Source organism: Phlebotomus papatasi, chromosome 2 (genome assembly GCF_024763615.1).
Source record: "Phlebotomus papatasi isolate M1 chromosome 2, Ppap_2.1, whole genome shotgun sequence".
NCBI classification, from domain to species: Eukaryota; Metazoa; Arthropoda; class Insecta; order Diptera; family Psychodidae; genus Phlebotomus; species Phlebotomus papatasi.
In genome coordinates this window covers 56,975,722-57,000,118 of record NC_077223.1, presented here as the reverse complement: position 1 = coordinate 57,000,118, position 24,397 = coordinate 56,975,722, and the positions used below count along the sequence as shown (strand labels likewise).

The window sequence follows — 24,397 nt, the reverse complement described above, 5'->3', positions numbered from 1 at the left end:
AAAACATTCAGATGCCTAGATGCTAAAGCGGAATTAAAGCCAATAAATAGCCAATCTAATTGCTTAAATTTTTTATCCTTTTTATTTGCAAAAAGTCGTCAAAATACAAAAAATACATCACCTTTTCACTATGATTTTGTCCGCAAGATATATACTTACTTATTTATCTGAGGAATCAATTGAATAAAATATGAAAGCTTCATTTCATCCATTATATCCCAGCTTTCAATACATGTATCAAAAGAGAAATGGACAATGAAAAATAAATAAAGTCTTCAATATTGGTCTCGTGTGGCAAAGTTTGATTTCTAAAAACACTATAGAAATCTCAAATAATGTAAATAAAATTTTCTTTCTACCCTACAGAGGATTGGAAAATCAGTTCTTTCTGCCAATTTCCGCTAAGTGATTGATGGGCCCAATCTCGGACAATATGGAGAGGTAAATCGGGAAAAACTAATATATTGTGGTTTGGGAAGCTTAAACATAAACGTTACTTATTACAATTTTAAAGAACTTCATAGAAAAGACGGAAAAGACTATCATCATCATTATTTTCAACCACTTATATCTATTGGGATCGCGGGCTCATGAAATCAAGTTTAAAAGCCCATCCCTGTCGATCAGTCCTAAGGTGCTCCAAAGTAAGATCCTGAATTTGATTTAATCACCTCTTCCTAGGTCTACCCCGAAGTCAACGCCTCACAATGGCTTGCATAGCTATTCTGGGGAATCTTACTTATTATACCATCCAAGGTGAAATATCTCATCTCGTAAAAGCAATTCCTTGACACACCCCAGGCGCAGTCCAACACCCACCTGAAATTTTTCCGACTTGGATACGTTTACACAAATACAGCTGTGTTTCTATAATGGCTGAATGGCTCTTACCAATTCCTCATATAGTCCGTACTCGTGCAGTAATTACTCGAATAATATGAATTTCTTTCACTTTTCCTAACAGACTTGCACATAATTATTACATAATTTTCAATAATTGATAATAAACTAACCAATATTTAATAGAAATGTGTAAGACTCTTAGGCCAACTTCAGACTGGAGGTTTAGCCCAGTTCCCGAAGGTCTCAAAAATGTTAATAACAAGCAATTTTATTGATTTTTTTAAAATTGAATGACTCATTTGCCCTTAATATTTAATCCTAAACAACAATTTCCTAAAAAATCATACTTGATGAGGAATTAGAAGAGTTAAGCCAGATATCTAAGCCTTAGGTCTGAAATCCGTATTAGGAAAACTAAAAGAAAATTCACAATATTCGAAGGCATGAACGTTCGAAGGGAGAGTACTCTCCCCTATATCGCAAAATCGTTCTCTCGGCACTCGGTCATGCTTCTTCCAAATCTATGAAACAAGCATTAAATGGAAATGCGCTCCCAAGCCAATTAGACACATTAGGGTATAAAGCTGATCAGTACAGTAGTGGTGCTTTTAGCAGGTCTGGAAACCGCATTGTTCCTCACCCAGTTTGAGCCCAATTATGTCTCGGCATCTTTTCTCATGGACCTTGGCATAACTTTGCCAGACAAACTCAGAAAAGAAATGACTCTAACTTTCCAGTCCTTTCGTCCTCTCCCACTTTGCTAAGTCAACTTAATGAAATGCGTAAACTAATGACCCCCGTTATACCCATGAGTTTCAGCATTTCGGAACGTATTTCGTCAATTTCCATAACCTTCCTTCAATTTACTGATCGCATACAGGACTTCACTCTCTGAAGGACTACTTTTTTCCCTGTCTTCACTCGTGGTTACGTCACAATCAGTGCCTTGTTGAAAATTGAGCAACTTCAATAAGTAGGGGAGACTGGGGCAAAAAGTCACAAACCGAAAAATTCAAAATTCAATATATTCCAAGATAAAAAAGATAGCGGTTTAAATTTTTTTCCATGATAACCTCCATAGACCTTCTTCAATGTTGTAAGTTTCTTAGAATTCGAACAAGGAATTTAGGGAATAAAAAAATTCGAAACTTTTAGTCCTATTTTTGAAATATTTTGCTCTCAGAAGATATCAATTATTACCTACTTATTTTCAAAAATTGATGCACTAGTGAATATTTCCTAAATGATTTGGATTTTTTGAATACGAATCCGCTATCTATTTTAGAATTTTACAAAGATTCTTTTCTCCAGATATTCTTTTATCAAAAACGACCACTTGGGGTAAAAAGTAACAAAAGGTATGAAGCAAAAAGTAACAAAAACCGAAGCAATTTCTGATGTCTCACGGCGAAAAGAAACGTCATACGATGTCTCGCCGATTGTTGTTTTCATTGGTCAAACGATTTGCAGTCTTTTGTGTGTTTTTCCTAAAATTGCTTGAAAGGCGCTTTTCTCGTTCAAATAAAGAAAACGGTGTTTTACAAGGGTGTAGATGAATAAATTTTCTCTGAAAATATGTCCTCTAGGTATTTTTTTCAAGTTTACGGAAGCCATTAATGAAGCGAATCAAAATGTGATAATACAGCCCATGCCTGGTACTATTTGCCCCAACATTTTTGAGAATGGTCACAAAATTACCTTTTAGAAATCGGCTCGATAAATGTATTTCCTTACAAAATAGAGGAAAATGACTTTCACAAAGTTATAGAGCGGTAAATTTCCTATAAGACTGCACTAATTAGAAATTTCTGGGGCGCTCGAGTAGCTTGTAAAAAGATAAAATATCCGTTTTGTGACTTTTTGCCCCAGTCTCCCCTACTTTTCCAGCGACTTAAGACCTCTTCCTCTTTGGTTATAAGATTTCCTTCCTTAGATATTACTACTTGGATGGAATTACTCTTCTTCTCTCTGAGGTAAAAGTATTCATGATTGAATAACCTTTAATTGAGCAGAAGATCAACATTGAAATCTCCAAATAACACAACTGAATCCACTTAAAAAGTTGTTTATCCAGGACTTCCTCCACTTTATCTAGGAAAGCTCTGTGTTCTGACGGTGCGTTGGGTGCGTACACCTGCAACACTGTCCAGGGAAAATCTCTCAAGCTTGATCTTAATACCCAAAAAAACAGAAAAAGATGTCATTGATTAAGACTCACGGGGAATTTTAAATAAAATAATATAAAAATAATGATAATAATGAATTATTTTATATGAAGTATAAATTCACAAGATAGAGTTTTTATACATAGCAGAGATTACAATTTCTGAGTAATATTTGGGAATAACAAAGAAAAAAATTGCGCAAAACACCATTGCACGACACACAGTTGTTATCACAGTTTAATCATATGAGATGATCGCGACTGATTATCCGATAGAAAATTAATCCGCATTCCTTTGGAAGAAGCGGCAAAAGATCTACTTAGCGGCTTTAACCTAATTCGCTTCTCTGCATGTGAGCTGAGTCGCAATTACACAAGGTGAAGCTACTCGCGGAGACAGAGATATGATGCCCTAATCGCATCGCAATTGACGTCACTGATTAAAACTGTCTGAAGGGAATAATATTAAAATGGTTTGATTGGGAAAGTTGAGTATATTTTGGGGTAAACCTGTAGATGAGTAAATTGCACAATTGTTGAATTTTTGGTCGATTTAGCCGCTCCGACCGACAAAGCATCTGAAAGATCACTCACTATTAATTGAGTCAGCAGATAAAAGCAAATTAAATTTTCACACTGCTCTTACTTCCCCTGTCCCTTGCAAACTTATAATTGCTCTCATTTAATCATCAAGCAAGTCATTTACAATCAATTTAAATAGGTGCTGTACAATATAGTGTTACTGGGAGCATTGATGTTTCAATGAAACATTCTCACACTTTTAAATGAAATCTCATCAATATTATTATATTACCAACTTTTAATTGTTTATTAAGTTCCGCGGGTTAATTTCATATTTTCAGGTTTGCTATTAAAATTTCATTTTTTACATCTAAATGAAATACTTGCTGACTATATATATATATAATGTATATGTATAATGTAGAGTAGAGCAATATTTTTCTATAACATCAATAATAATAATAAATATTATAGAGAAAAGGGTCACATGGTTACTACATTGTTCTACTATTTCATTCAAGATGGGTATCAGTTTTCAAAGCATATCTACACAGAAAAAAATATTTTGTAAAAATGTTCGTAAAAGTTTGTGAATTCCTATGGGGGAGTTACGAAATGCTCATGAATCGTATAACCCACAAACAAGTTCGTAAAAGTATGTACAGTTTTCACAAACATTGTTCGGAACATGATCATTTGACAAACATTTTTCCTACTTTTACAAACATTTGTTTGTAAATGTTCGTAAACACACAAAAAATGTTCGTAAAATTTTGTCATTTGTTTGTAAATGTTCGTAAAGTTTTCGACAGGAAAACGAGCATTTACGAACAAATGACAAAATAAAATTTTAAATGACAAAGTTTTACGAACATTTTTTGTGTGTTTACGAACATTTACGAACAAATGTTTGTAAAAGTAGAAAAAATGTTTGTCAAATGATCATGTTCCGAACAATGTTTGTGAAAACTGTACAAACTTTTAAGAACTTGTTTGTGGGTTATACGATTCATGAGCATTTCACGAACATTTTTTGTGTGTTTACGAACATTTACGAACAAATGTTTGTAAAAGTACAAAAAATGCTCGTCAAGTGATCATGTTACGAAAATGTTTGTGAAAATAGTGCAAACTTTTACAAACATGTTTGTGGGTTATACGATTCACAAGCATTTTGTAACTCCCCCATAGGAATTCACAAACATTTACGAACATTTTTACAAAATATTTTTTTGTGTGTAGTATTCCGCAAAGTGTGCTACGTTGTATCATTCCTTTTTTTGTTCACTTTTAAAAAACGATTATAGTTTTCTGTCTTTTCAGTAAATCCGATACAATTGATATTTTGCAATATACTATAAACTATAACGTTGTGTGGGATATGGTGCTAATTTTTCAGAATTTATCCATGTAATAGAAAAGCATGTGAAAAAAATCAGTATAGTGAGACACTTGTGTATAGTGTCGAAGTTTTGTTGTTAAGGACAATGGGATCATATCTTTTGGGCAGTTGTTGTATGCCATTTAGCTTAGAGCCATGAATAGATATGTATCCTTTTCAAACAAGATGCCAACATCCTCTAAAATGATGATGATACTCACACATTGCGTGTTGGTATTTATAGCATAGAAACTGCATGACGAATTAGAATAAGAGGCAAATAATTGCTATGAATATGCCACAAATCAAAATCATATTGAATCACCAAATATAATATTGCAAATATTGTTGACTACAATTTAAATTGTGAGAATATTTCTAATCATTATTAGAAATTACTGTGAAATAAGCTATTATAGAATAATTTGAATTGCTTGAAAAGCTTTCAAATTGAAGAACGGAGCACAAGTTCTCACTCCGTTTATCCTATAGGGTAGGGTGGAAGAGATATGTGGTGGCCGGGGGTGGTGACAGAGTGTGCGACCAGATAGAGCGTGGCAGAGAACACACTGACTTTGCTACGGGATTACAGAGTCAGTCATCTGCGGAACGCCGTGCAGAACGGCGGGAAAATTGAAAACGGAGCGCAAACGTGAACTTTATCGCTTTTCCGCTCTATTCTCATTCAATTGAAATCACGAATTCAGACGTCGTGTAGTAATAGTGGAATACAGAACGTATATTTTAATTATTGATAGTGGCGAATTTATGTGTAATTTTTCTACGAAACTTTTGTGCAATTCTATTGGGTGAATTAAAAAAAAAGTGAAGTATTTTGTGAATTGTAAAAATTAAAAAAATAATAATTTTTTCTAATTGCTTTCACTTATTTTCTACTTACATAAAACATATCGTTGAAAAACACTTTTCACACGTGCAAATGTAAAGACATCCCTCTTTGTCCTATTCACTTTGTTTCACCGTGTGGTTTATCCTTTTCTTATAAAGTACTTTCATCTTTCGTGTAATATATTACTTTCTTTATTTATAGTTATAAGCAAATCCTTGTGTCCTCTACTTCTGGTTGTGTACCTTTTTTCTGGTTCTTTGGGTTATGAAAACCTCAGCATGTGCCAGAAAATGAGCTTCTACAGTAAATAGAATAAAAATTCACTTTCTACTTCTCACAGAGTAGAATCTCATTCATATTCATAGCGAGAAACGACTCACTCATGAAGGAGGAACTAATAAAAATCCAACAAAGAAGCTGTTTTACTCCCATGCACGTCTCATGAAAGAGGGAACTTAATTAATTTCAAATAATAATAAATTTGTTGCCAATAAGTGGATGGGATGTGCACAATATTTTTTTTTATTGAAATATTAAACATATACTCCTCTGGCACATAATTTCTCCAGGTATTATTAGGAATAGGTTTTCAACCTGCAGGTGGTATACAATTAATATATATATGTATTAAGTACATGGGTGGTAGGTTTATTCTCAACCTATCAACAATGTTTCAGAAGAGTTTTTATTTCTCACCCTTGCTTCATACTACTTTCACCAATGAATTTTTAAACGGACTTAATTCCAAAGTACTTCTAGTTACTGTTGTGGGCTCCTTGTATCGTGGTTCACCCATCATCCACTATCCCTTCCTTGATGTTGCCATAAAACCACATCGTGCCACTTGCAGAATATTGGCGGCAATTGGTGGGTGGATAAAGTGGTTATAAGGCAAACTCTCACGGAGAGAAACATCAAGTTTGCGGCCAACGTTTTAAAAAGTGCATGTTGAGCGCCAACATAAATATTCAAAGTTAAACCACACACCGCGTTTATACTTAGTAACTCTTTTGCTATTGTATATGTATGTCGAGCTTAATTATCATAGAGTATAAACGAATGTTTGTTCGAGATTTTTGTTCCTTTTACGTCGTCTTTTTCAACCAAAGTATTCATCCTCGCAATAATGAACTTTTCATACGGCCGTTAAAGTTCACTGTATATACTAAATAGACCATCTGGCGCTTTGCGCCTTGGATCTAACTTGTCACTTTCTACTGAATAGTTAAACAGTAAGATTAGTTAAATTAATATATAGGGTAAGGGCTCATAATTTTGACCAGTCTGCTTATAAGCATCGATGTTCCAAGTTTGAAGTGCGATATTTTCTATACTAATTGACTTTTTTGTTACTCTCTTTTCATAAAGGTTGTTCAGAAACTTTGCAAGCTATTTATCGTCTTATTTTTACTAAAATTAGTTTTAATACGTTTAAAAATGAATTGATATGTACAGATGAATTTGACTCGAATTTTGGACAACTTGGTTATAATTTGGACAACATGGCTGTAAATTTGGACAGCTAATCCGCCTCAACAGGATGCCCATTGTTCTTCATTTCATGAACCAATCTTACCAAGTCTTCTTCCTGTTCATGTAAGGGAAACGTAGAATGTCACAAGAAGCCCGAAAACTTTCCATATCATTCATTAAAGTGAGTTGACTTCGGTACTCCAAGTACGTTCGGATTCGCTCATTCCCTGGCCTTTCCGGGAGCTTTTCAGGGCATTTCTCGCTACATCTCTTTCGTAGAGATGATGCTCCTTTGTTTCTCAAGGCATTTCTCCAATCTAGTCATCACAAAAGCTAAAACTTCACGAAATTTCCAGAGAAAAACACCTGTCCAAAATTAGGAGTATCACATCACTGGTGAATGTCTTAAAAGATTTCCCATTTTTCACACGAAAAATCTAATTCACAAGGCAAATCTCACTTCAGGTCAAATGTACAAATCACCACTAACGTGAATCAACACAATATTCAATGAATATTCAATATCACTCAAAAAAAGCGAAGAAACATTGTTAGTACTTCACCACAGCTAAATAAAACTGAAGTAAACACGAAGTTCTGTCATATTTCTCGTAAGCAATTGCTCACACTGAATTTTCAACAAAGCAATTTCAACTGAAATCATATTCAAAATTTAACGTATTTAGTGTTGAAATCTTCCAAAAAGAACAAATATTTAGATATAATTCATTAATCATCAAATATTGGAATAAAAATCCATCATTTTAATCAATTTATTTTTAGTGTCCAATTTTATCCTCAAAGTGTCCAAAATAAGAAACTGGACAAAATTATGAGCCTTTCCCCTATAAGTTGATTGTAAGTGAGAGATTACAGGGGTAATTTTGAATTGCAAAATTCCAAAAATAAAATTTGAGTGAATTGTTGAAAAGTTCGGCATAAGATGAAAGGGTATGAACCTTTTGGCGCGGTAAACTAGAGTCTATTCCGAAAAATTAATTGGTACATTACAACCCGCACAATTGCAATCTCCTGCGTATTATATGTGTATATCCGTATCTACACGATTTTGTCGTTTGGAATTAGAATTAAAATAAGGTTTTTAAATGGAAATAGTCACAAAATACAACAATTCTGTGACATAGTGAAGCTTAACAATTGAACACTAGGGGCGCCTTGGTAGAAAAAACGAGTTCAAAAACAAATAACCTCGATTATTTTGGCTTCTGACTGAAATCAACTTCTTCGGCAAAATTATAATACACATAGGTGTACATTTCACCCATATATCACTTTTCTATCAGTCCATCTGAATCCTTGATTATCTCTTTTAAACACAAAATTTATATTATTTCACAAATTTGACTTAAGATTACTGAGTAGCGTCCCCAACTTCAGCTCTAAATCTAATTTACATATTTTCTGTGTTAGCTTACGTTAGGAATCTCACCTACAATAAGATGATCTAGGCTTATCACTAGTTTTTGGACAATGTTTTGAGTGAATTATAAATAGATTCAAATCGGTTGTGAACCGGTAATAAACCGATTATGAACCGATAAGAATTTTTTTGTCCCAAAATCAATTCAATTACTCTTAAATTTTGAGGGATCTTTTGAGTGATTTATCAATCGGTTCGGATATGTTAAGAACCACTAAATGATAAACTATGCAAAAGTATTTTTGAGCTATAACAACTAAGTCACGACGTCACGAGTTCGAGAATTTTGCAAAACTAATACGCTTGAAACCATTTGAAACACTTAAAATTTAGGATAGATAAACAGTGACATTTCTTATTAAAAAAAAATTGTGTTCTTTATAAGAATTATTTTAATAACACCTAAAAATTTCGTATTAATCGATTCAACAGTAAAGTGACAAAAAGTTAAGAAAAAACGTATTTATCTTGAGCGTTATCGTTGATGTTATCTCTTAAAATGTTGTGGCACGCATAGTTAATTACAGAATATTAAATTCAGTCTTAATATACTTTTTAAACACTTATAGTTATGTACATCTTATACATTTATACATTGAAAATTAAAAGTCATATTAGCAAATTTGACGTGAATACAATGAACTTTTATCTGGAACAATTTCCTAATGAAACTAATTGTTTTATAATTCTAGAAAGAGTTTCAACTTAACATTTGATGTGCATGTGCAACAGTATTTATTCGAGTGAAGAAGAATAGCACTCTTAACCAAGTCCTCAAATGGAACTTTTACTTTTAATAGGTGTGTGTTATATGTAGCACAATTAAAAAAAATAAGAAAAAAAACGTGATCCTTTAACTATTCATCCTCACTATGGAATTAAATTAAAAAGTTTCTCCATCACATACTTGCAGTGTTCTCTTTAGTTTTTTCACCGACACTCCGAGTGAGGGGAGAAGATTGTGGTCAAGATGAGTTGGTCCAGTGTGCGAGGCCACTTCAAGTACTATCAGCGACATCAGAGTTATCTTTTGTGTCAACGAAAGAGGAATTGGATAAACTTTGTCCGTAAGTTGTCAGTAATTGCTATTAATTCGCTAGCTCAATATAGCATAATCACCTCTCAAGAAGAAATGAATTTAAGTAAATGTATAAAATAAGTATTATAAACAAATTAGTAACACAAATATGTGTGAATTTGAATCCAGAAGGAGTAGAAAAGAAACTTCAACGTTTCACTCGTCACATAGTTTCACACTTTATTTGTGTGGAGAAATAAAATTATTTAGCTAATAAGGCAAAGAATTGTACTCTATTTATAATAGAACTGCAAATAATACTTAATATCAAGGAATTATATTTAGGGTAAAGTGGTACAAGTTGGACAATCAATGGTAGAATTTGGACAGGGCTTTTTGTCTTGATAAATTTAGTACTTCATTTTTATTTGTATATTTTTAATGCTTTAGTTTTATAATTTGGTTCTTTGTGCTTAAAAACAGATTTTGTACTGTACTTATCAAGAAAAAAGCCATGTCCAACTTGTACCGGCGAAATGTCCAACTTGCAACACTAATTCCAAATTATATCACTTTACCCTATATATAATTCTCTATTTGAATTAGAGCAATAATACGTACCCTCAATTTATTTAGAACTAGTGAATAAGAAATGAAAGATAAATTACTGAAAACAAATCTTTAAGAGAACGAAATATGCAATAGGGGTGCGTTAGACATGGTTCGCACATCGCACACAGTGAACTTTTAAACAATGCGAATTTTCTCTGTCTATGCAAAGAGTTAGTTCGTCATTTCTTAGCCATAAGATAGATTAAACCCATGAAACGAGATGAGAAATCGATGGCTCCATTCCATACTATGCTAAGTCGACTTAGCTTTATATTACTCCGAGAGATATGTTGTTCCTGGGACCGAGATCTACAACTGCTGAAAATTTGGTAGTCATCCGATGTCCGGGTAACGAGATATTCCATTTCTTCGAAAAAAAATTATACGGGCAGCATAGGAAAACGCCAACTTCAAATGACTCTCCAGAAAAGTTGTCATTCTGAGATAGCATAGTATGGAATGGAAGCGTCGAAATAGTAAACCAGTTCTTTGCAATTAAAGACAAAAAACGCATAGTTTGAAAGTTCACCGTGTGCGAACCATGATTACGTTCCCATCAATAGTGTAATACTGCCAAAGTATCGGTATAAATAATATTTAAAAAAAATAATAAAATTGGTTTACAAAATCAGCCCTTTCAAAGTAACCCTATTAAATAATTAAATAGATAAAATGCATCCTAATCGTATATTAAATCATTTTATGAAGAAGATTCACCGAAGATTCTCTAAATCGTTATCTCTAACCGTTTAGCCTTTAACTTTTAGTTTAGCTTTTTACGCATGATTTTCATAATCTATGAGTGTCAAAACCTGTAAATCCAAAATTTGGTCCCGATCTGACGAGATCGGATTTTACTTGTGACCACAAAAACTGAGATTGTAAATAATCTCAGCTAAAAGTAAGACTTACAGTGGGATCGGACAGGGCTGTCTGCTATGGACGAAAGGTAATCCTAAGATGCATCTATTGTGTGCTAAAGGGTATACCTAAATATTTAGTTTGGTTTGGATTATATGACTTTTTAAACATTCTTCTTAAGAATTTTTTTTTGAGAATTTTAGTTATACTTTATTTTTTTGCCCTAGGAATTTTTTGGCAAATGTCATGTATTCTGCAAAATTAAAGCACAAACCTTTACAGCGGATGTTCATTTATTAAAAGTTCTGCGTACTAAAACCGGAGAATTAATTTATAAAATAATAAATAATATGAGACTCAGCAGCAAAAAGTGAATTAAAAAAAATTGTGATGTGAAGAAGCAAAACCAAGAACAGATTCCTAATCACGAGACTAAACTTTTTCAAATATACCACTGAAAAAAATATGACCACCCATTCTGGTAATGTTGTTACACCAGCTGAAAATTCCCATACATTAGTGGAACATATTCCCCTATCAGACATGCAAATGACTGAATATTGCTGATGCTTTACTGAAGGAGACAAAATCTTGAAAATTTGCTCCAGTACAAAAATTGTACCGACAACGTAAAAGTTTTTTCGTCGCGTTTGGTAAAGTAAAATACCAATTAATGCTCAAATATTTTTTCTGGTAATATATTTTACTGTCAGCGAAATAAAAATAACCACATTCCAGCTCCAGTTATATAGTTTACTGAGTGCAGTATCGATCTACTATAGTTGTCACTTTCTCTAGACGTCTCTTTCGTACGCTCTGCATAAGATTATGACAGCTGCGCTGCGCAGAAGCGTCAGTTCTAATTTTTGCTAGTGAAAGTGTAGTGAAATAAATGCTGTTTCTAATAAATTTATTGAAAAAATTCAGATTTCTTAAGTTTTCACTATTTAAAGGTAAGTAATATTTCCTTTAATGTATTTTCTGTACATGGAAATGGAGTCTAGTGGATTTTATCAGAAGGAACAATTGTTCCAGAAACTTCTAACCTAAAAATTTCTTGTGTATTGAAAAATTTATTTTCACTATTTTTGTATTTCCTTTATTTGCAGATTGGGTTACAATTCTCAATATCTGCACGACTTTTGAGGGCTTGAATAGAGTCATCCTAAGGTCTGCCGGTCTGGAAATGTTGGTGAATCTTGTGATAAAACACCAAACCAATTTCCATTTCCAAAGATTCCCGGAAACATTTCGTGGAGACGGATAGCGAAATTCGTACCCCACCTTACGTGAAGACAAAGCGAAGCCATGTGAAAGTGATTAATTAGAAAAATAAAATATTTATTTAAAATTATATTTTGTGTTTTCTTAAAAATTTTCACGATTGGTAAAGGCATTATCTTGATTAAGTAAAACATTTAACCAAGGAAGACAAAAAAGGTCAATAAATATATTCCTGTACTGGTATATTTTTTGCTCTGTCAGTAAAATTTTGACCAAAAAGCTAATACGTTGTACAAGGACTAAAAGCGTTAATCATATTACCAGAGCCGACAAAATTTATGTCGGCACTGGTAATATTTTTTTTCAGTGTACCATATAAGATGTGTGTGCCAAAATTCGTGTTGCATAGTATAATTGTAATCTTAATTTCGGTCAAATATATAATAATATAAAATAGAAATGTCTTATAGAAATATCTTTTTCTGAACATGTTTTCTGACTTGCCCCAGGTTGTTTTTACACATAAATATAAATAATTTCATTATAAGGTTGAAGAAACACCTACTAACAATTTCGTCAAAATACTTTAATGTATTTAATTTATCTAATTAAATGTAGGTAATAGAACGATTTTTCCTTACTCTAATTTTTCTTGTTATGGGTGGTGTTCATATTTCATATCTCAAATGGTACTATAAAAATACCAGTAGATCATGACACAAGTTCTCAAAATGCCAATATGTGTTGCTTTTACTTTGCGAATATTATAAAATGGAACGACATTGAATTTGTGTAGATTCTGGTAGATTCAGAAAAAAAAATTAAAATTTTTATTAAAAACATGTTAAATTATTAATTTATGAAGACTTATGATTACTTATGAAGTTTATTTTTTAATTTATGAAGACGGGACAGTAATATTTCATAAAAGCGGTAACTTATCGAGAAGGTTAATTCATGAATACTTTTTCGTAAATTATTAGGGGGAGTTGGGGCTACTCTGAGCTATGGGGCTACATTAAATACGATTTTTCATCCATTTCTAAATGAAGCTGGTCTTTACAATTATTTTATGTAGTTCCACAATTGTTTTATCTATCCAAATTAGATCAAGTTAAAACCCAGTTTCCTTTAGAAATATGCGAAAAAATCCTGTAACGCCTATAACAATGTAGCCTCACAGTTCAAAGTAGCCCCATCTCCCCCTATTATTATGGGGAAATAAATTTCTGTTTGTCATTAAATTACCAATATCTGAGCTAAGTGTAGCGTTGGTAAAAATAAAAGAAATATGTTGTGATAAATAAGTTTACTACAAAACATGTTCTATTGTGATTCAATTAATTAATAATAACTTCACAGTCTATAATAATAATCTAAGTTTTAAATTTGATCCATCTTTTGAAAAAGAATCAAATATGATCCTTTCCTTTATAAATCAATATGAACCTCTTTTTAACTGCTCGAACTTCAAGAGAGCAGTTTTCACAATCGAGTTTTTTTTATCAGTAAGCGTACATAATCCAGAAATGTCACTCTTTTACTTGTACTACATGTAATTACTATATGTAATTTAGAAAAAAACTATATATAAAAACATTTTTATGCAGTAAGCAACGATTTACAAAGTCTTAAAGGCCTTAAATCAAAACTTTACAACAGAACAAATCTCTTGAAAAAAATCTGGCACGGAAAGTGTATAAAATTCTCAATCTGTTTATTTAATTATCATGAAAACAAAAAATCCTTAAAACCTCTGTAACATCGTTGTGTTACAGATAATTTTTCTTTTTGAGTAAGAGCATGTAAATGACAATTCAACTTATAAGATGTAACAGTTGGTAAGGTTGCTAATAATGCGAAATAACTTAAAATTATATTTTATAGAAATAACACATGAAAATTATGAGCACTTTTGAGAGATTTGCTTGTTGAAAAATCATGAAAAGCCCTATAATTAATATTTTTCATATTGACTTATGAAAAATTGTTCTTGTGAAAGACTAAAGCCACATATATACTTATATATGGGCATCTAGAAGGTACTATAGAATGGGTGAGACATCGAGACAGTACAAAATAGGAGTATATATAATAAATTGAGTGGATAAATGTGATTTATTTTCATTCAAATGTCATCTATTCACCCCAGATTTCGTTGCTGCTGACGACGATAGAATTGAATGATGAGGTTTTCCTTAAGCCATTCAAGCTATTTTCTTTCTGCAAAATCAACTCTAATTTCGTCAGTTTTTTATATTATTTCATTCAATAAACGAAAAAATCACTAAATATACCTACTGTTTTGTTGCTCGATTTTGACTACCGAAGAAATGGTCAATTCCATGAAATCCAGTAACTTAGGATCTACGCGGAATCCCTTTATTATCCTATCTTCTCGCATGAACCCAATATTCGCATACCGCTCCCCTTCTTCAAAATGTGTTTTTGTACTTCTAAAGAAATATGTAATACAATGGATTCAAAGCTCAAATAGTTTTGTGAACTGATAATCGTATTTAATAAATAACCAGGTAAAAAAATTTAAAATGTTTAGTAATTTTAGGAAATCTTAAAAAAGGGGTGGCAAAGAGGCTCCTTGCTTTGTGAATTGCTTCAACTCATAATTTAGATACTATACCTCAAAAGTACTTTTGCACTATTTACCGCTTTCCGATTCTAAACCGTTTGAAACCGAATCAGTCTTGTCGGAAATTCCAAGACCTTTCCAATGAGCCTAAATATGATATAATTCGAATGAAAAATACGGTCTCTAGAGCCCTCTTAGCTTTTGCCCTTAAAAAACCGTTGTTATAGGAATGATTCAACGGGATTTTTGTATAAGAACGAAATGTCCGCCAGGGTAATTTCTAAAGCATATCTTAAACTGAAAAAAATTGCACGACGCGTTTTCGAGCAATCACCAAAACATGGTGTTAGAGGGTAAGGGAGGGAGGGGTGGAGGGAAAATGAACCTTGGGTCTCCTTACGAGGGATCCCCCGAAGGTCCCAAGCCGTTATTTTTTACCGTCTGACCTCTAGAGCTGGCGACAATAATCGAAAGTATTTGAAGGGGGATTAGTATTTAACTCACAATTTCGAGCATTTTTTAAAGGTTTTCCGTTTTGCCACTATATCTTTTCAAATAACCCAAAAATCATAAAATTTGGCTATCGTAAAACGATAAGAATTGTATATGACTGTATATTATATTAATTAATGCTGATTAATTTTATATTAACTTAGGAACATAAATCACACGCAAAAAAGAAATTTTATTTCTCACATTAAACTCTGAGTAGGGGAGACTGGGGCAAAATTTGTCAAAACGAAAATATCAATATTCATTATTTTCTAAAGAGACTGAGGCTTGAATTTTTTTTATTATAGATAGCCTTCATGAACCTTTTTAAACTTACAAAGTTAAAAAGTATTCGAGAAAGGATTATGTAAAATAAAAAATAATGAAATTTTGAGCCTTATTTTTGGAATATTTGGCTTACAGAAAATATCAATACTGATTTGATCAATTTAAGCACATTTCTCGTTAAGATAGAGAAAAATTATCTTCGACAGGAATAAATTTCCTATAAAAATATGTCTATTTGATATTTTTAACGTTTGCGAGAGTAAAACGTCACAAATTATCCGAAGACTGACAAAATTTGCCCCAGAAATTTTGAGAATCTCCACAAAATCGACTTTTAGCAAATAATTCGAAAATTACATTTCTTTCGAGATAGAGGAAAATAGTCTTCTGCAATGTTGTAGAGCAGTAAATTTCGTATAAGAATATACTCATTATAAAGCGTTTAAGTTTTCTCAGAGTTCATGAAAGAATTAAATATGCGTTTTGACAAGTTTTACCCCAGTCTCCCCTATACATAAAACCGCAATGAAAATTTTGTATGGTTAGATTATTAAAAGTGTCACAAATATTTTTTTTACATATTTGCACAAGATCAATTCGAAAAACATTCTGAAGGCCAATATTGTACCTAAGACGAAAAATACAAAAATTAACCACAAAAAATGTTAAAGACAAAATGTTGAGGACAAAAGTTCCATATCTTCTGTGTTTATAAGTGCGTAATTGAATGAGTTAATATCTCCGCTTTATTACTTGCTTTTAGATGAGAGAATAAATATATTAAGGAGGTTTTGTACCAAGTAATTTCACTTGAATAAATATCAATTTCAGGAAGATAAGTTCATAACTCTTTCCACATCTTATATTTTCAGAGACCTACACTTCGGATTACATTGTATAAGAAGTTACACAAGGCGATGTATGAGCATTTATCAACGAGATCATTTCAATAAATTGTATCACGGTACCAGCCAAGTGATACACGAATTATGTGAGGAAGGACCTAATCAGGAAGGCACGTAGGTATTTTAGAAAAATACACAAGAGCCGAGAATAAAGTATTTCAGATAAGTAAAATTGGGGAAAATTTTATCACTGTTGAACAAAATTTTTATATTTAACTTTTCAAAAAGAGGGGTGGTAAAGCGTCCCAGGCTTTGCGAAGTGCTCGAATTCGTGACTTAGATGATATACCTCAAAAGTACTTTTGCATCATTTACTAGTTCTTAACTGTTTTAAACCGATTGAACCGACACAAAAGATCCAACAAAATAGTTTTAAAAGGGGAGGGTTTTATTTGGGGATCTCGCGGCTAAGATGGGTAAAGTACTGGATCTATAGCATACAGACCTCTGTTTCGAACGACGGTCGAACCGCGCCCAGTAGTAAAAAAATGCTCAGCGAAACACAAAATTTTAGGCGCCTTAACTCTACATCAGTGTACTACATCAGTGTACTACATCAGTGTACTACATCAGTGTACCTCTCATCTTTTAACCCCGGACAACGGGGACACTCTCCAGCTCCTTAGCATAGTACATTTGCCCTAGTTCATCAGGTAGTCTCTCTCTCTCTTCTTTTTATGTTTTTGGCTGTCAGACTCAATCAGGTCCATATAGCCATTTCGCTCACTCTTATTTACTTATCTCTCATCATTTTTCTTTTTGCTCCATCACAAATCCTTTTTTTTTTTTTTTTTTTGCTCCCTTATCTTTTATCATACTTCCTTCTTGATATTTTTGCGTTCAGTTTGTAGCTTTTAAGGACGGTGAAAAACTGTTTTCCAATTATTCACCGGACGCGCTTCGATCAAGGATCGAACCGAGGGCCTCTGCGTCACAAAGCCAACACTTTGCCCATTGAGCTACCGAGACCCCTCATCAGGTAGTCAATTTTCATTCTAGCACCCGTCAAAAATGCGTGCTAGCTCACTCATACTCTCTCTCACTCAACGTTTCATTCTTGGATGCCTTGGATACATTGAGTAATACTCTCTCCAATGGATATCCACTCATCTCACAGACCCTGCAAGCTGTTGACCAGCATAACATTCTCATCGACATACAAAAATATAACTATGTACTGTACTGCTTTATCAATTGTAAATATTCTGCATTGGTTGTATAAAGAGGCACTCAGAATAGTAGTAACTGTTCAGTACTCATCATATTATGTATGCCCATATGTAATTTCTATGTCCATGTCCATATACAAAAATTTCTGGTAATATTTATCAAAAAATGCAGAACTTAGGTCGGAAATATAAGTCGTAATCCTATTTGACCATTCTCTACAAACAGCATCCCCTCGCAATATTTGTGTATAATATAATATAATACACCATGAAAATCGTGATTATAAATTCCGCCAAGTTAATAATTTCAGAGAAATAATTTCAAGTAGGGTAAGGGCTCATAATTTTGACCAGTCTGCTTATAAGTATCGATGTTCCAAGTTTGAAGTGCGATATTTTCGATACTAATTGACTTTTTTTGATACTCTCTTTTCAGAAGAGTTGTTTAGAAACTTGACAATCTATTTATCGTCTTATTTTTACTAAAATTAGTTTTAATACGTTTAAAAATGAATTGATATGTAGAGGTGAATTTGGCTCTTATTTTGGACAACTTGGTCATTAATTTGGACAACTTGGCTGTAAATTTGGACAGCTAATCCGCCTCAACAGGATGCCCATTGTTCTTCATTTAATGAACCAATCTAACCAAGTCCTCTTCCTGTTCATGTAAGGGAAACGTAGAGTGTCACAGGAAGCCCGGAAACTTTCCATATCATTCATTAAAGTGAGTTGACTTCGGTACTCCAAGTACGTGCGGATTCGCTCATTCCCTGGCCTTTCCGGGAGCCTTTCAAGGCTTTTCTCACTACATCTCGTTCGTAGAGATGATGCTCCTTTGTTTCTCCAGGCATTTGTCCAACCTAGTCATCACAAAAGCTAAAACTTCACGAAATTTCGTGAGAAAAACACCTGTCCAAAATAAGAACCATCACCTCACTGGTAAATGTCTTAAAAAAATTCCCATTTTTCACACGAAAAATCTAATTCACAAGGCAAATCTCACTTCAGGTCAAATGTACAAATCACCATTAACGTGAATCAACACAATATTCAATGAATATTCAATAATATCACTCAAAAAAAGCGAAGAAACATTGTTAGTACTTCACCACAGCTAAATAAGGCTGAAGTAAACACGAAGTTCTGTCATATTTCTCGTAAGCAATTGCTCACACTGAATTTTCAACAAAGCAATTTCAACTCAAATCATATTCAAAATTTAACGTATTTAGTGTTAAAATCTTCCAAAGGGAACGAATATTTCGATAAAATTCATTATTCATCAAATATTGGAATAAAAATCCATCATTTTAATTAATTTATTTTTAGTGTCCAATTTTATCCTCAAAGTGTCCAAAATAAGAAACTGGACAAAATTATGAGCCTTTCCCCTACATTTTGACAGAACGACATCTTGAGGAAAAGCTGAAAATTTATAAAATTTTCTTCATAACTTTCGACAAATTACGTTTTCAAATTTGATAAATTTTTACAGAATTTTGCAGAATTCGCCGGGTGAGTTAATGATTTTTAAAATACCCTCTTTTTAATCAAATTTAAATTTCGAAATGGTTTTATTATAAGTTACATGCAAATTTAAGTCGTTATTAAACTAATAGGGTAAGTGTACCAATTTCGGACAGCTTGCAATTCCGGCCACCTTTTTTATTCCTCGAATTTCCTTGAATTTTTAGTTTTTGCATACTCTAGAGATTATACAATGCAAAAGAATAACAAAAAATGTAGTTTCGACAAACGAGATGACGTGAAAAGGACATTGGAAGAATTCCCGAAGGGCAAGGAACTACGAGAATGAAGGTGGCCGAAATAGACCACCAAAGCAATGTCTACATTTTTATTCATTTTAAAATGTAATAAGAATTATTTTAGAGAAAATGAAGACGATAAACTGTCTACAAGGTTCCAAGCAACACTGCTTAAGCAGAAATAACTAAAAAAATCAATTTGTATTAAAAATATTGCATATCAAACTTGAGACTTTGCCGAAATTTGCAACTATGCCGAAATTTGGCACACTTACCCTATGCATCCAAAATATTTGCAACAATGAGTATTTACACGGAGGTCCCTCTCTGGACTTTGAGCACCTACCATAGGGGAAATTGGGGCACCACCAAACACGGGGTAGCACCAAACACTAATTTTTATTTCTAAACTATTTGGACTATCTTGACCATTTCTTCAGTGGACTAGCATCCTTATAATGCCTAAAAATGTCTATAAGTCCTGTCCTCAGAAGTCGAATATCCTATTAAAAAATTGCAATGTTTGGCGCTACCCCGTGTTTGGTGGTGCCCCAGTTTCCCCTACGTCAGACGCTTTGCTACCCCTTTTATTGCTTAAACTCAAATAGAGAGCCACTTTTTCTTCAACTTGTGACACGGATATAGGTCAAATGGTAAGAGATATCGACTTCTGGTCTTCGGTGAGCCCCCCATAATTCAACATTATCTGGGACAGTCTTTTTTCCATTTTCACTCCACCCCTTCTAACCCTCCAAAACCATGTTTTTTTGATTTATTTCGAAATCGGCTCTCAGATTTTACATTTTTCAATATGTTTTGGAGATAGTCAAGATGAATATCTCGTCCCTCGACACCTATGTTGGAAAAACATTTCGATATTGAATTTGTGGAGGTCAAAGTTTACCCACTTTGGAGGGCTTTTTTTCGACTGATTTGCTTAAATTTGGATTTTTTGAAAGATCATGAAATTTCGCATCCGAATGCATCAGATTTTATCGGTAATGAATCGGTAGAATTCTTATTTCGGAATGTTTTTTTTTTTTTAATTTAATCGAGTAAGGCGGTATATACCCAAAAAACATGCAAAAAGATAATACAAGGATAGCTCTTTCTCGGGAATTCAAGCACTCCGCAAAGCTGTGACTTTTTGCTATCTCATTTATTTTACTTTACATCTTTTGTATAATTTTGATTTTTAATTTCACGCAGAACGCGAAAAAATCAAACCTTATTGTAATCAAGAGATGTAAAGTTTAATAAAAGAATATTAGTTATAAAAGACTCTTAAGTTGCTTATCCCAATATTAGAGGACTAAATTAAAGCTCTGGCAGTACACTAAAATATAGAGTAGGGGAGACTGGGGCAAAAAGTCACAAATTGAAAATTTGGAAATTCAATATCTTCCAAGATAAAAGAGATAGCGGCTTAAAATTTTTTCCATTGATGGCCTCCATAGACCTTCTTCAAAGTCGTAAGTTTCTTAGAAATCGAACAAGGATTTCAGAAAATAAAAAATATTGAAATATTTAGCTCTATTTTTAAAACGTTTTCCTTACAGCAGATATCAATTTTGACTTACTTATTTTCCAAAATTGATGCACTAGTGTATATTACCTAAATGATTTGGATTCTTTGAATATGAAACCACTATCTATTTTAGAATTTTACAAAGATTCTTTTCTCCAGAAATCCTTTTATTAAAAATGACCACTTGGGGTAAAAAGTAACAAAAGGTATGGAGCAAAGAGTAACAAAAAGCGAAGCAATTTCTGATGTTTTTCGGCGAGAAGAAACGTCATTTCCATGTCTCGCCGCTTTTTGTTTGCATTGGTCAAACGATTAGCAGTCTCTTGTGTGTGTTTTTTTTTCTAAAATAGCATGAAAAGCACTTTTCTCGTTCAGTTAGAGAAAACTGTGTTTTGAAAAGGTGTAGAGGAATAAATTTTCTATAAAAATATGTCACCTAGCTATTTTTTTTTAAATTTACGAAAGCCCGTAATAAACCAAATCAAAATATGATAATATCCTATACTTGGTACTATTTGCCCCAGCATTTTTGAGAATGGTCTCAAAATTACCTTTTATAAAACATCTCGATAAATGTATTTACTTACACAATAGTGGAAAATGACTTTCACAAAGTTGTACAGTAGACTCTCGCTAATTCGGCTCTTTTAAGATCGGGTTACTTTTTAATTCGGGCAGCAGTTGAATTTAAAAAAAAAATTGTTGACATTTTTCAAGTTTGATTATGATTATTTATTAAATGAATCAAATATGCTCAAATTTGCCATGGTTTGCCTTAGTTCTGATATGTTTTTGCATTATTAAGGGGTGCTCATGAAATTTACCATAAATATGAGTATGTAAACTCACTATGTGTATGGTGATGAATAAAAAATCGTTGCATTTCAAAAAATGTGTCGCCCGAATTTCTCTCTAATTCGGGTGACATTTGGTCCCAAATGCCCGAATTTGAGAGAGTCTACTGTAGAGCAGTAAATTTCCTATAAGACTGCACTAATTAGACATTTCTGGGGCGCTAGGGTAGCTTGTACACTGAGAAAAAAAAGAGGGTGCGATTAACTTTTTTTCCTCATAACTTTAACACTTTTTAGGTTTAAAAATATATCAACATTTTTTATGTTAATTTTACACCTTTCTAAGGGTAAAATTAACATGAAAAAGGTTAACTTTAACCCCAAAAAAACCTAAAAAGGATAATATTTACACCGATTTCGGATCAATACTGCAGGGTAAAATTAACATTTCCGGAATGCTATTTTAACTTAACAGTGTAAAAAAATAAAGTATCCGTTTTGTGACTTTTTGCCCCAGTCTCCCCTAGGGGAAATTAAGCCCTTGCACTCAAAGTAAGCTTGTGATTAGAGTTGTAACCTTCTAACATCGAATACACGACACATTCGATGATTATTAAATTTCTTATGCTGCCTATTTTCGTTTTTTAATTGCAAATAGGTGTGATTATGAAAGAATCACATGTAATATTCATTTTGGTATATAGTGATTAAATTTTTTTACGAGATGGGCTTGAACAAACAATATAGAATTGAAGATAATAATAGTTATACTTACATACACTGTATTCACTTATTATATTATATTAATAAGTGGATAATTAATTAGAACTCTTTTATTCAATGTAGATTTTCTGAAACATGCTCCATGTATGAGGCATGTGAAGAAGCAATATGAGACCTGTTCCAGCACCTATCAGGCTACCATGTCAAGAATTGGTCAGATTGTACCAGAGCCTAGTGACGCATCCTTCACTGCTGATCGTGGAGATGACCACAATCTAACAAGAGCACATTCGTATGAAATAGAACGAATTAAAACAGTCTGCTGTGCTTTCAAAGATTACATTGATTGTTCTGAGCAAGTAGTGAGACTGGCGTGCGGTGAGGAGACAGCTAACTATACGAGACGTTTCTTGGACAAAATGTCCTCATCGCTCATGACGGTAAGTGCTGATTTAACATTATTTCACCACTCTAATTTATCTAACCTAAAATATCATTTAATAATTTAACTTTATGACTTGAATTGACAGATGCACTGTGAGGATTATGGGCCTGAATCCAACAAATGTGCTAATACTGAAACATTTAATCACAGCACATCAATTACACTCTCACACTTAACATTTGTTACACTTTTGTACATTGTCATGATGTTATGTTATTGATTATTCTCAATATAATTTAAATAATATTTAAATAATAAAAAACGATATCATGTGACCATCCACGAATTTAAATTTATGTTTTTTGTATAGAGCTTTATTTTACCACATGATAAAAAAAATGTAATTACTTTTTATGTTTTAGAAAGCAATAAAAACTGAAAATTTTAAACTTGTGCCAAATATATAATGCCAGTCATTCAAATAGCATATCAATTATATTGTATGATATTATTTCTTAATTATTTCTTAACTTTATATTCGGGCTTAAATACAATTCGGCTCTCAAAACATTTTATATAAATTTATATAGAAAGAGTTAATCATAAAAAAAAGATTGCTCAAAAATTATTTTATAGGTAAGCGTAACGCGCAAGAGGATAATTAAATTGAGATATAAAAAATGATTGAATACTTACTATAAATTGTATTTTGTGATTGTAAATATAAAACCATTAAAGTCATTATAGACCGGAATGAAAATGATAAACAAGCTGTCCCAACTCATGAAGTACGTCTCTATACAAATTGTACTCCCTATTGTAATATGTGGAAAGGATGTTAAAATATTCATTTATAAGTTGTTATGCAGAAATTATTCGTTTTTGATGACACACATACGGGAACACAATATTGTCACCATAGGGCTGCGATGGTATGAGGAAGTCGTGCTAAATTGCATATAGCATAATGATGCTCCGAAATTTGAATATGCATGGGCGGAAGGATTGGTGGTTGGTGAGCATCATTTGCTCAATTTTACTCAATACAATGAATATTTTTTGAAATAACATCGAAATCACTAGTTTTTTTTTTAATCTTTATAATACCCCCTTTCACATTTTAACACCACTCCATTGTTCGTACACAATGACAAAAAATCATTGATAGCTTTTTGAATTAATGTAATCACTATTTGTCCTCTACAGTGTCCAATTGAATTTGCACTGCTCAAATTTAAAGATAGGGAAAATAGGGGAAGAGCTTGTAATTTGGGTCGGAGTGCATAGGGGAATGTAGGCATGGTTCGCACAGAGTGAACCTTAAAACAACGCAAATTTTCTCTTTGTTTGCAAAGAGCTAGTTCG

General features: G+C 32.8%; 1 protein-coding gene across 2 annotated transcripts; it reads left to right on the top strand.

Moving 5' to 3' along the window:
- The first annotated feature begins 379 nt into the window (after window positions 1-379).
- LOC129801848 (uncharacterized) lies at window positions 380-23,799 on the top strand. Of its 2 annotated transcripts, none has more exons than XM_055847215.1 (6): window positions 380-441; window positions 9,367-9,474; window positions 9,588-9,741; window positions 16,632-16,774; window positions 22,771-23,087; window positions 23,178-23,799. In XM_055847215.1, the coding sequence occupies exons 2-6, from the start codon at window positions 9,453-9,455 to the stop codon at window positions 23,310-23,312; spliced, it is 771 nt and encodes a 256-aa protein (XP_055703190.1). In that variant the 5' UTR covers window positions 380-441; window positions 9,367-9,452; the 3' UTR covers window positions 23,313-23,799. The 2 variants fall into 2 exon arrangements, with proteins under 2 accessions (XP_055703190.1, XP_055703189.1); XM_055847214.1 differs by lacking the exon at window positions 380-441 and adding an exon at window positions 5,521-5,735.
- Window positions 23,800-24,397: the final 598 nt, after the last annotated feature.